This window comes from Trachemys scripta, chromosome 2 (assembly GCF_013100865.1).
Source record: "Trachemys scripta elegans isolate TJP31775 chromosome 2, CAS_Tse_1.0, whole genome shotgun sequence".
In the NCBI taxonomy this organism is placed as follows: Eukaryota; Metazoa; Chordata; order Testudines; family Emydidae; genus Trachemys; species Trachemys scripta.
The window spans coordinates 1080808-1093345 of record NC_048299.1 but is presented as its reverse complement, the minus strand read 5'-3'; the positions used below and the strand labels follow the sequence as shown (position 1 = coordinate 1093345).

Genomic DNA, 12538 nt, shown 5'->3' with positions numbered 1-12538 from the left:
CCCCCCCCTGCACCCGCACCTCCTGCGCCCCAGCCCTGGGCTCTTCCCCCCCCCTGCACCCGCACCTCCTGCCACCCCAGCCCTGGGCTCTCCCCCAAAGAAAGAATTGGGTGGACTAAATGGACAGTGCACCTCTCTATCTGAAGCCTAGCAAGGGAGGTACGTGGATCCCACTAGAATTTAAAATGAAAAGTAAGGGAGGGGAGGCTCTACTAGGACCTGGGCAGCCTTAGATACAGTACCAGGCACGTAGGAGGATTTCCACTTCTGAGCCATGGAAGCAGAAATTGACTTTTCCTTTCCAGATTTAGCTAATATTCAGAAAGGGAATCTAGCACCTCCTTCCAGATTTGAACACCCTCAACATTCAGGAGTACTCAAGCTCAGTTTGGGCGGCTGTTACTTCATTTCCCCCAAATCAAAGATACTGATCCACTGGAACTTGCTGTCGAAAAAGTAGAATAAATTGAGCAAGAAATGCTTCCCAGTGGTTATTAGGACTGGAATTGCTATTTTCAACAGCCATTGCTTTTTCTTTTTCTTTTTTTTTTTGTTTTAGTTTTAGTTTTGTTTGTGTAAAAGGAAGACCGTGATATTGCATTGGCAAATTCCCCATAGAAACAAAGAATGGAACAAAAGAATAAGAAAGGCGCCTCAACTTTTCCTCATTTATGGAGGACAGTCTTATAATATGCATCCAGATATCCTCCAGTCACACAAGCTGAAAATTGTTCCACTTCACTGCAGTTCTGTAACCTGGGAACCAATCCTGTCTGTGTTCTGTGCACATCCAAAATTCCTGCTGAATGACCCGTCCTGGGAGCGAGTTACCAGTGACCCAGGGCTGGGGCGGCAGAAGGGTGCAGTTGGGGGGTGGGGGAGAGAGAGACAGGGCTGGGGGGGGGGCGCCCAAAATTTTTTTTGCTTGGGGCAGCAAAAAACCTAGAGCCGGCCCTGACTTGCATCACCTCTGTGCCTTGTCTGGGTTGAGCTTTAGCCGGCTGCTCCTTGCCCAGCTCTCCATTCTGACGTAACGGAAATCACAGCATTCATGTCAGATGAGAAGGCGACGTAGAGGTGGGAGCCATCCATGGCCAAGATGAATTGAAACACCAGTCCCCAGTCCCATGAGCATTCCAATCATAGAACTGTCTTTGGAGTCAACCAGACTCCCGCGCACGGAGCACTTACAGAATCATACCCAAATTATAACCCAAACCCCTGGGCAATATGGACTGCGGAGTTCAAACCAAACCAACTCCCTGCTCCACACCCAGGCCTCCGTGCATGCAGCAAGACATGGAAGTTACACTACAGGAAGCAAAACATAAAGCAGACCCAAAAAAGGCAATGAGTCAAAGACCATGAAGAATTTTCCTACCTTTGAACTACATGTTGTGCTTTAAAAAGGCACCTATTAAAATGGGGGGAGGGATAGCTCAGTGGTTTGAGCATTGGCCTGCTAAACCCAGGGGCCACTTAGGGATCTGGGGCAAAATCAGTACTTGGTCCTGCTAGTGAAGGCAGGGGGCTGGACTCCATGACCTTTCAGGGTCCCTTCCATATAGGCATATCTCCATATATATAATTTTTATATGGAACATAATGGAAACAATTAGATCAGTGCATAAACAAAAAGGAAACCGCATTCATTAAAGAGGTGCGTCGGATCACGCATGAGGAGCGCAGACAGGAACACCAGCCTGAGAGGCAGTTTTACAAGTTTGAGGCCACTGTGTTATATTTTCTTCTGATCTGTCTGGATAAACGTAACTTCCTCCTTGGGTTAAAGAAGACACCAGTTTAAATCTGGTTGATAATGTTCATTTAAATCAATGGTTCTGAAAAGAGTCTCTCAGTTACTGGGTAACGTGTGGGGACCGCACTGGAGAGAAGACTATCGGAGCACACGGTTTCGTGATCTTAGCCATGTCATAGCATATATATTTCCACATAAGCAGGGCACTGTTCTCCTTTATTGATGTTTTTGAAAGAACGGGTTCATATATTTGAAGTAGTTTGGGGTAAGTTTAATCAATTCAGCATCCAGGAAATAACTATTATTGGCATAGTTTTGACATTATTTCTTACTCGCCACTGAAAAAGCATCAAGAATAATGGCTTTTGCTCGCCCACGCATCAGGATGCGTTTAAACCTGCCACACAGCAATAGATCTGGGTCTGTGAGAAGAACAGAAAAACGGATTCAGCATTACTCACTGGCCTTGGCTGTTCTTGGTCAACAGCCAGATTTGCAAAAGCATTTTGGTGTCTAGAGATGCAGCTAAGCGCCTACGAGAATTTTCAAAAGCTCCTAAGCAGGTTAGGCGCCTCCAGCCAGATCCTCCAAGTATAATCCCACTGGGAGTTAGGTGCGTAACTACTTTGGAGGACCTGGGCCAGAGATACCACTGAGAGTCAAGGGGAGTGGTGTGCCTGACTCACTTAGGTGCTAGTGCAGTGGTTCTCAAACTTTTTTACTGGTGATCCCTTTCACATAGCAAGCCTCTGAGTGCGACCACCCTTAAAAATTAAAAACACTTTTTTATATATTTACCACCATTATAAATGCTGGAGGCGAAGCGGGGTTTGGGGTGGAGGTTGACAGCTTGCATGTAATAACCTCGCGACCCCCTGAGGGGTCCCGACCCCCAGTTTGAGAACCCCTGTGCTAGTGAGATTGACAACAGCACCTGTCGGCATCTTTACACACCTAAACACCTTTGTGAACCTGGCCCCAAATAATTTCTTTGAGGAACAGTTTTCAACAGCTGAATGAACACTTCAAAAAGTTATTTCTTTGATTCATTGCTCAACAAGAATCAAATCATATATTTGCTGAATATTATTTGACCAGCTGTTCTTCATACCCCATTAATCATTCTCCACCCCTTCCAGCCCTCCATGTTCCCATTGGCTAGTTGAGGGTACTGCTGAGGGGTCTACCACGCCATACCCACATCCTACAGTCTTCCTGAGGGTCAGTCAAGCTCAGAAGGTTCATCATCAGACATCTGGAAAACCCAAGCTTTGAATCAGCCCTGCGTCTTCCAAGCCTGCTCCCTCTTCTCCTGAGGGAACGCTCTGCTGTTCAACATGGTTCCTGCTTTGCCAGACGTTTTCTGGACTTCTTGACAATTACATGGTGTTTCCCGACCTGCCGAGCCTTAGAAAGTCTGACAGGGTCTCTGCGTTAACCGGAAGGCAGGTTTGAAATATCCCCCCTCTCCTGACAAGGGCAATTCAAAGAGCTATTTAAACTCTTTCTGGGACGTGTTTGGAAATCTCAAGCTTGAGAGCCCCAATTCCTCCCTTGTTTGCTCCCCAGTAAGCGAGAAGATATTTACTGATGGATCCATACCCAGAGCCATGCACCTCCCTCGATCTGCACGTCAGCCCCCCATTGGCATCAGCCGGAGTGCCGGACAGAGCTGGACGGGAGGGCATCGCCCTAGGCACATTCACTCAGTAGCTGACCAACGTGGATCCTCTGATGAGCGATCAGACTCGTCTTCTGGCTGAAGCTCTTCCCACAGTGAGCGCACTGGAACGGCCGCTCCCCGGTGTGGATCCGCTCGTGCGACACAAGCTCGCACTTCTGGCTGAAGCTCTTCCCGCAGTGGGCGCACTGGAACGGCCGCTCCCCGGTGTGGATCCGCTGGTGTTTCACCAGGTTGGCACGTTGGCTGAAGCTCTTCCCGCACTGGGTGCAGGGGAAGGGACTCTCGCCAGTGTGGATGCGCTCGTGCTTCACGAGGTTCGACTTCTGGCTGAAGATCTTCCCGCACTGGGCACAGGTATAGGGGCTCTCCCCGGTGTGGGTGATCTGGTGAGCCACCAGCTCATACCTCTGGGAGAAGCTCCTCTCGCACTGGCCACACTGGTAGGGCCGCTCCCCTGTGTGCACGCGCTGGTGCTTCACCAGGTTGGATTTGCGCACAAAGCTCTTGTCGCAGTCGGCACATGGGTAGGGCCGCTCCCCTGTGTGCAGGCGCTGGTGGGAGATGAGCTCATAGGTGCGGGAGAACCGCTTGCCGCACTGGGAGCACTGGTGAGGCCGCTCACCCGTGTGGGTGCTCTGGTGTGAGGCCACGCCTGACTTATGCCGGAACCTCTTCCCGCACTGGGCACACTGGTGGGGCCGCTCACCCGTGTGGGTCTTCCGGTGCGAAAGCAGGCCCGACTTGTGGCCGAAGCGCTTCCCACACGCCTCACACTGATGCGGCCGCTCCCCCGTGTGGGTCCTGTGGTGCGACACCAGGCCAGACTTGTGCACGAAGCTCTTCCCACACTGGGCGCACTGGAAGGGCTTCTCGCCTGTGTGGATCTTCTGGTGCTTGGCCAGGTTGGATTTGCGGATGAAGTTTTTCCCACACTCACTGCACTGGTACGGGCGCTCCCCAGTGTGGATTCTCTGGTGGAGGGTCAGGTTGATATGCTGGGTAAAGCCCCTCCCACATTCGCCACACCGGTAGGGCCGCTCGCCGGTGTGGATACGCTGGTGGATGGTCAGGTTGACATGCTGGCTGAAGCCCTTCCCGCACTCAGCGCACTTATACGGCCTCTCCCCAGTGTGGGTCCTGCGGTGCTGAACCAGCTCCGATCTCCAGGTGAAGCTTTTCCAGCACTCGTCGCAATTGTGTGGTCTTGCCCTTTTCTTGGGTGCCTGGTTCCCACTGGGCCACGTGCAATGGCTGTTCCCTCTTCCCCCTTCAACCGGCTGCCCCGGCCACCCGCCTTCCTCGCCGCTTGGCTCTGGGACACGGACGCTCTGAGTGCTGCAGTTCTGTGCCTTCTCTGAGCCGTTGGCCGAGCTGTTTCCAGTCGGCAGCTCCGGGGCTTCCAACTTTTCAGCACATTCCTCCTCATTTTTCTTCTTGCTTCTCTGCCTGGGCCAGTCCCCTGCTGGATGGAGAAAAGAGTTCAGGCATTACTTATGGATGGGATGGTGGTAACGAGTCATAGATTTTTAAGGCCAGAAGGGACCATGCTGAACTTCCAGTCTGACCTCCTCCAGAAAATTTCACCCAGTGATTTCTACATCCAGACCAAAACTTCTGGACCAGCTAACGCATGTTTTTAAGCATGACATACAGTCTTGATTTAAAGCCTTCAGGTGATGGTGAAATGATCACATCCCTATTCCAATAGGTATTATTCCAATAGTTAATTACCCAGCCTGCTACAAAATGTGTGACTTATTTATAACCTAACTTCTCTTGCTTCACCTACCATTCGGCATTTGTCTGCTAGGTTAAAGAGGAATCTACTATCAAAAATCTCTTCTCCATGTAGGTACTCAGAGATTGTGATCTAGGCATCTCTTAACCGTCTCTTGGATAAACTGAAGGAAAATCCTAGACTCACATGTATCCTTGGAGTAGCTCCACTGGCTTCCCTGAACATCGGGAATGAGTCTGGCCCCCAGTGTTTGGAGAGTTATAAGAATATAAGAATGGCCATACTGGGTCAGACCAAAGGTCCATCTAGCCCAGTATCCTGTCTACCGACAGTGGCCAATGCCAGGTGCCCCAAAGGGAATGAACAGAACAGGTTATCATCAAGTGATCCATCCCCTGTCGCCCATTCCCAGCTTCTGGCAAACAGAATCTAGGGACACCTTCCCTGCCCAACCTGGCTAATAGCCATTGATGGACCTATCCTCCATGAACTTATCTAGTTCTTTTTTGAATCCTGTAGTAGTCTTGGCCTTCACAACATCCTCTGGCAATGAGTTCCACAGACTGACTATGCGTTGTGTGAAAAAATACTTCCTTTTGTTTGTTTTAAACCTGCCACCTATTAATTTCATTTGGTGACCCCTAGTTCTTGTGTTATGAGAAGGAGTAAATAACACTTCCTTATTCACTTTCTCCACACCAGTCATGATATTATAGACCTCTATCATATCTCCCCTTAGTCGTCTCTTTTCCAAGCTGAAAAGTCCCAGTCTTATTAATCTCTCCTCATACAGAAGCCGTTCTATATCCCCAATCATTTTTGTTGTCCTTTTCTAAACCTTTTCCGATTCCAATATATCTTTTTTGAGATGGGGCGACCACATCTGCACACAGTATTGAAGATGTGTGGGCGTATCATGGATTTATATAGAGGGACTACGATATTTTCTGTCTTATTATCTATCCTTTCTTAATGGCTCCCAACATTCTGTTCGCTTTTTTGTCCATGTTCCTCTTTTTGTGCAAGTCCTTTTTGATTTTCAGGTCATTAAAGATCTCCTGAGGCAGCCATATTGGTCTCTAAGCACCGATTTTAGAACTTTGAAACATCCTATTCAAGTTATTTATGTGTCAGGATTATTATTGCTTTTCAAAAAATATTTAACGGAAAAACTGCTCTCAGCCCTGACAGCAAATGGATACACCAGTGACTGTGTGCGTAGATGTGATGTCACAGAACAACACAATCTGTGAGTGTGATTCTCGGCCCTGACTTGAGCTGGTGTATTACACCGGATTCGGAGTGAGGGAGATAAACACGGAGAGGAAAGAGAAACTCAACAAAATAATGAGCAATTTCCCAAATAGGCTACACCTCTGGGGAGTTACATTCCCCCATTACCACCGGGATTTGTCCTTTGGATGCTTTCCCTATTTGTTCTAAACATACCTCCTCCTCCTGATTTGCTGGTCTATAGCGTCCGCTCCCCTACCATGAGCGGGACGTGTCTGGTGCTTCAGCCATGGGCTGGCCCTCTGCACAGGGGCGAATTTCTCTCCCTCCATTCAGGGAAACTGAGCAATGACCTGCTTCTGCTTGTGATGACGCATTCCACTGATAACAGGGCTGCACGGAGGACCGCTGGGAATGTGCGTGTCACTTTCCGTGTCCTGCTTTGCTGCGGAGCAGTTCCAAGAATGTTGCTTCCTGTTTTACCAAGTGGGGCTCAGACAGGAAGCCTTTGTGGGGGCTGGGAAGGTGCCGGAGGCTCACATCAGTGACAGCAGCATTAGAAAGGCTTGTGTTTCCCACATGCAAGAGGTTTGAGGGTCAAGGCTGGAGCAGCATGGGGTGCAGTGTCACCAGGGGGTGGTCGTCTGTTACTGTCCCACAGGAGCACACTGTCTTTCCCCAGCGATGTCACGTCAGGGGTCGGATCCGTAGCTGGTGTCAGTCAGTATAGCTCTATTGACTTCAATGGAACTACGGTCATTTGCATCAGCTGATGATCTGGGCCATTGCATGCTTACTAGGTAAGACTTATCCTAGGACTGGGAGCCCCCTGGAACAAGGACTAGCTTTTTAAAGCCAATGTGTACAGCACCTGGCACTGTGGGGCTCTGATCCTGGACTGGTTGCCCCTAGGGGTTACTGTAAAACCAATAAATAATAATAGACTAAAGACAGCCCAGGGATTTCAATGATCCTGCTGCACCTAGTAAAACAATGAAGGCTGATCCTTACCCAGAGAAATGAGATTTGCATAATTCTCCCTCATCACCTCCTGGTACAGCTCCTTCTGCCAGTCTGCCAGCATCTCCCACTCCTCCCGGGAGAAATAGACGGCGACGTCATCGAACGTCACCGGGACCTGCAATAACAAGCACCATTCCCTAAGCACCTGCTGCTTCAGTCACCACTCGTCCCTGGCAGTTGTGACATTCCAGCCCAGCCTTCCGACCTCTCTAGGCCCCTTCATATCCTCCCCCATCCTCCCGGGCGTTGAAAAGGCTTCCCATTGCAGTGCCATTGGTGCATGCAATTCGTGGGCCGGTCCCCGCTTTTTCCAGATCATGAAACACACAGTAACTAAAATCCAGCCTAAAATCAACCCCAGCAAAACCCTCCTGGGTATCTCTCTCCAGCTCCACACAGCGTGGTTACTCATTCTCCTTCACTTCCGTTTATAACCCCACCCCACCACGCCCCCAGTTCCAACCCAGACCCCAGTGGTGGTGTCCAAACCAGTGCCTATTAGCGGTAAAATTAAGATTTCATGACACCCTGCACTTAAGCTCCCTTAGCGTCTAATTCCATTGCTGCTGCTGATCTCCCCACAGCCACTACTTCGGTGAGTTCATCAGAATAAAAGCAATAACCTTCGTCTGGCGGGATTGGTTCTTTATTCGCCCTCGCTGCTTACTGCTCATGGTTCCGCCAGCCTCAAGTTGCTTAGCGGGTTTTTAACTCTTACTATTCCTTCCGGTGATGAAAGGTACTGTAATCGAGTGGGAGAGAAGTGGACTGAGACGAAGGAGATTTGGGTTCTATTCCTGGTAGCACGGTGCGTGACCTTGGGCAAAACACCTCCTCTGTTTCCCCTCCCACCCATTGTCTATTTAGACTGTAACCTCTGGTGGAGGGGACCATCTTTTTCCAGATCATGAAACACACAGTAACTAAAGCCATCCAGGGGGGGGAGGGATAGCTCAGTGGTTTGAGCATTGGCCTGCTAAACCCAGGGTTGTGAGTTCAATCCTTGAGGGGGCCACTTAGGGATCTGGGGCAAAATCAGTACTTAGTCCTGCTAGTGAAGGCAGGGGGCTGGACTCAATGACCTTTCAAGGTCCCTTCCAGTTCTAGGAGATGGGATATCTCTTGCCACCTGTCTGTACAGTGCCTAGCATAATGGGGCCCAGATAGGGTGTCCAGATGTCCCAATTTTATAGGGACAGTCCCGATTTTTGGGTCTTTTTCTTATATAGGTTCCTATTACCTGCCACCCCCTGTCCCGATTTTTCACATTTGCTGTCTGGTCACCCTAGGCCCGGATCTTGACTGCAGCTTCTAGGCTACCATCAATATCTATCCACATATTGATAGACATTGCTAGAGATTAAAGTGTGACAAACCACACAGCGATTGCTAGGATCTCTCTCTTTTTCCACACGCCACAATCTACCTTCTTCCTGTCTGCTCAGCTCCAGGGTCATTAGCGAATTCCTTTTAAGCCTTACAATGCCTGTTATCTGAGGAGCTGCTTTGTATATAGTCTGGTTCTTTGCACGTCTCCCATCTCCTGCTGTCCATCCACAGCTCCAGCCTAGGCGACCACACCTCCTCTTTGGTAATTTTCTTACCCATGGCCAGATTTAAGCAGCACGTTATTAGGCGAGCCATTGCAGAGCCCTCATTGATTTCACTCCCAGCCTTACCTTTTCCTACAGCGTTTTTTTGTTACCCCAAATCACCACAATTTTCAAAGTCCTTCTTATTCCTCTTAGCTCCTGTGATGGGGTGTCCTACTCAGATGGGTCCAGGCCATTCCGAAGTGCAGGATGGCTTGGAGGTCCCCTCTCTGCTTGGCACAAGAGGTGCTGGGGGACAAACAGTGAATGCCTTTTCCAGGCACCGAAACGATTTGTGAATGTGGGTCAAAATCAGTGAATAGTTTGGGACAAAAAAGCAAAATGAACATTTCAGAAATGGCAAAACATTTTGAAGCGTTTGGCGAGTTTGTTCTGAAATGACTTTTTCCAGACCAAATGTTGTTTCCAATCGACATTTGAAATCTTTAGTTGGACCCAGATGAAATTTTTGTGTTTGTTCATTCTGCTGAGAACATTTTGTTAAAATTCAGTTTTGGTGTGAAGCCAACCAGAGTTTTTTCTGGCTGTTTGGGTTTGGTCCCTGACTCAAAAACCCAGTTATTAACTCAGCTCCAGAGACAACCCCTGGACAGCAGTCGCAAGGTCATCCTGACTTTCTCCTGCCCTTATCTTTTGCTTTCACAGACTGATTATTCCTATTTGGCTGCCTCCCTTTTTCTGTTTCCAGCCTTTTCGGTTCACGTGGACCCAGTGAATTATAATTCTCCCAGTTGCATTGCACAACTACTCAGCACTCTCTCCCCAGTGTCTTGTAGATTCATCTGATATCCTCTCTTGTACTGAGCATGCACCAATCTTCTGCCCCAGTGCATACCCCATGCAAAACTCATACCACATCCTAATGCAATATGCTTATGAAGTGTGCTGCCTCTCCTGCTAGGGGCGGGTTTGCATAGAGGATAATAGCCTGCTACTGCTACCCTCTAATAGTGCTGCCCCTTTGTCTCAAGTAGTGGCCTCCCCTCCCCTATTTTGGTTCTGAAGCACCTAGGTTCAAATCCTGCTGGTAGCTTTAGAACTGTTCCATTATTTGTCCCCTAAGAAGTTCTTCACATAAACAAACATATGCACAAACACACAAACACACACACACACATACACCCCCCCACACACACACATACACCCCCCCCACACACACATACACATACACCCCCCCACACACACATACACATACACCCCAATTAAATAAATCAAGCTCTTCCCCCCCCCATCGGCTAGGAAGGAAGGAATTGTTACTGTCACTTCTTTAGTTACAAAGCTCGGGAGATGGCCCAGATGCTGTGGCCGTAAGAGCCATGTCTGCAGCCAGCCAGCCAGCGTGTGCATCAGGGTACCACGCTCCGGGCACTCCGGACACGTCTGCACGCATCCCTGGTGCACCTGGTGCAGGGGGTAAAGGCCCCCGGCTGGCAGCGCTGCGCAGCGCCTCCCCCCCGCTCCACAGCCACACAAGGGAAGTTGATGGTAAAATCTCCTACCTGAGCCAAAGCCCCTCCCGGCATTGTCCCGGCGGCTGGGCCGCAGGCGGGGGAAGGCTTGGCTGGAGGCCGGCCAAGCGGCCAGGGCTCCTCGCGCCCCGGCTCCAGCTGGGGGGTTCCCCCGTCCTCCGCTGCGCTCGCGGCTCCGCTCCCCGGGGCAGCCGCAGCCGGGCTCAGACGCGCTCCGGCTGGAACTGGAGCCGGCGGAGGGGGCGGAGGGAGACAAAGGCTGGCGAGCGGGGAGGGGACGGAGCCGCGCGGCACCCGAGATGTCTCCGGATTTGCCCGCACGAGCCGCGCACAGGTCTGGACACAAAGCGGCGCGGCGGGGCGCGCTCCGGGCATGCAGCCATGGCACCGAGCCCGGGTCACGGCAATGCCTCGGGCGCCCCCAGAGCACCAGGCGGCCCTAGCCGCGCTGAACCGGATCACCAGGGATCCGGATCTTCCGTGTAAACCCCCCAAAATCACCCATAAAAATCCGCGTTTCCCCAGGTTTAAAGTGAACTTGAGTTTCCCCAGCCACAAATGCGCACAATGTGTCCTGATGTACAGGAGAACCCCACTGATGGGAGTCTCCGTTATCCGGCTCCTGTCTGACCCGAACCACCAGCAGCCTTGGGCTGACAGCGACGGGCTGGAGCAGTCAGCCCCAAACCCCCGCATCCAAAAACAAAGGGGTGAAAGCTCTTTGCCAGTTCTCCTGATTCGCCCAAGTTTGGGTTCTCCAGCGGGGCCCAGTTCGAGGGGTAAACGGGGCTCTGCTGTACCTTTAAAGCGCCTTCAGAAATCACCCCCAGAAGGGGGAGGGGCACTCAGCAGGTGACACTGGTGCGGTCAGTGACTCGTTCACCGGCTTTTCTTTTTTTACACAATGTAAAAGCTAAAGAGTCTCTGTAAACATGCAAATTCCGCGTTTTTCCCGTGGCAAGCGGATTTCTAGGGTCCCCGATGATCACCCGGTTCTGGGGTAGCCTGGGTCTTCGGCCTGCAGCACCAGGACAGCGACGAAGCTGGGCTCCTGCCCACAGACTTCTGGGTCCCACACTCCTCTCAGGTAAACCCTACAGCGGTCCCAGGCCCTGACACCCCTCCATGAAGCCAAGCCAGGCCTCTCTGTCCTGGTGGGACCCAGGTCTGGGGCTCTCAAGCCCAGTCCCAAAGCCCTGTATGCACGCGATGGGAAGTCACACCTCCCCCGCTGCAGCAGAAAGCAGCCCCTGGGCCCAGAAATGTGGTGTGTGTCAGGAGCTGGAGCTCAATGTCATGTCGTTGGGGGGTCAATCAGAGAGAGGTGTGTCCTGAGCATGGGGCTGGGAGCTAAGCCGGCTCCTGATCCTGGCTCTGCAACACAACGCTTTGCGGCCTTGGGCACATCACTTAAGCTCTGTGTGCCTCACTTCCTCCCCCGGAGAAATGGAGCGAATTTCACCTGCCTCTCACCTCAGGGGGATGCCAGAAGGGGTTAAGGATGGCTTCTGAAGCCCTGTATAAGGGGGGCAGCTTGGGGGGCATAGAGCCACCATAATGATTCTTCCATGCCACCATCTTAGCAGAGAACATGGCCAAGAAAACAGGGGGTGGCACAGGCATCCCGGTGTTCTGCTGATCCCCGGCACTGGACTGGCCCCTTGGGGCCATGGCTAGCTGAACTAAAACAGCCCCCGGAGCAAGCATCCAAAGCACAGTTCAGGATCTGGGTCATTAATATTTAAGATTTAAAGGCCCCGGGGCTCCGGCTGCAGTAGTAGCAGCTGGGAGCCCCGGCCCTTTAAATCACCCCCGGAGCAACCAGCTGCAGAGGTGGCTGGGAGCCCTGGGGCTCAGGGGCAATTTAAAGGGCCCGGGGCTCCGGCCGCCGCTACCGCAGCAGAGCCCCGGGCCCTTTAAATCGCCGCCCGAGCCGGTTCCAGAGCTTAACTACCCTTAGAATTAGGTTTTCCTAATGTCTAATCTAAATCTGCTTTGCTGCAGATTAAGCTTCTTGTC

General features: G+C 51.3%; 1 protein-coding gene across 5 annotated transcripts; it reads right to left on the bottom strand.

The window, feature by feature from the left end:
- Nucleotides 1–2014: 2014 nt before the first annotated feature.
- Nucleotides 2015–11230, bottom strand: LOC117871860 (gastrula zinc finger protein XlCGF57.1-like). Of its 5 annotated transcripts, none has more exons than XR_004644347.1 (4): nt 10550–11230; nt 7426–7552; nt 2961–4905; nt 2015–2181 (listed from the first exon to the last, which is right to left on the bottom strand). XR_004644347.1 is itself a non-coding variant. In XM_034759620.1 (4 exons), the coding sequence occupies exons 2-4, from the start codon at nt 8109–8111 to the stop codon at nt 3452–3454; spliced, it is 1632 nt and encodes a 543-aa protein (XP_034615511.1). In that variant the 5' UTR covers nt 8112–8179; nt 10550–10567; the 3' UTR covers nt 2618–3451. The 5 variants fall into 5 exon arrangements, 3 of the variants coding, with proteins under 3 accessions (XP_034615511.1, XP_034615509.1, XP_034615510.1); XR_004644348.1 differs by having other exon boundaries at nt 3362–4905; XM_034759620.1 differs by lacking the exon at nt 2015–2181 and adding an exon at nt 8061–8179 and having other exon boundaries at nt 2618–4905; nt 10550–10567.
- Between the last annotated feature and the right edge of the window lie 1308 nt (nt 11231–12538).

Coding starts and splice junctions, on each gene's coding strand:
- LOC117871860 (XM_034759618.1), bottom strand. CDS start 11,215: ATGCGGGGGTTTGGGGCTGACTGCTCCAGCCCGTCGCTGTCAGCCCAA. Junction 7,553..10,549: donor CGGGAGGGGCTTTGGCTCAG/GTAGGAGATTTT, acceptor TTGTTATTGCAG/GTCCCGGTGACGTTCGATGA. Junction 4,906..7,425: donor TGCAAATCTCATTTCTCTGG/GTAAGGATCAGC, acceptor TTCTCCATCCAG/CAGGGGACTGGCCCAGGCAG.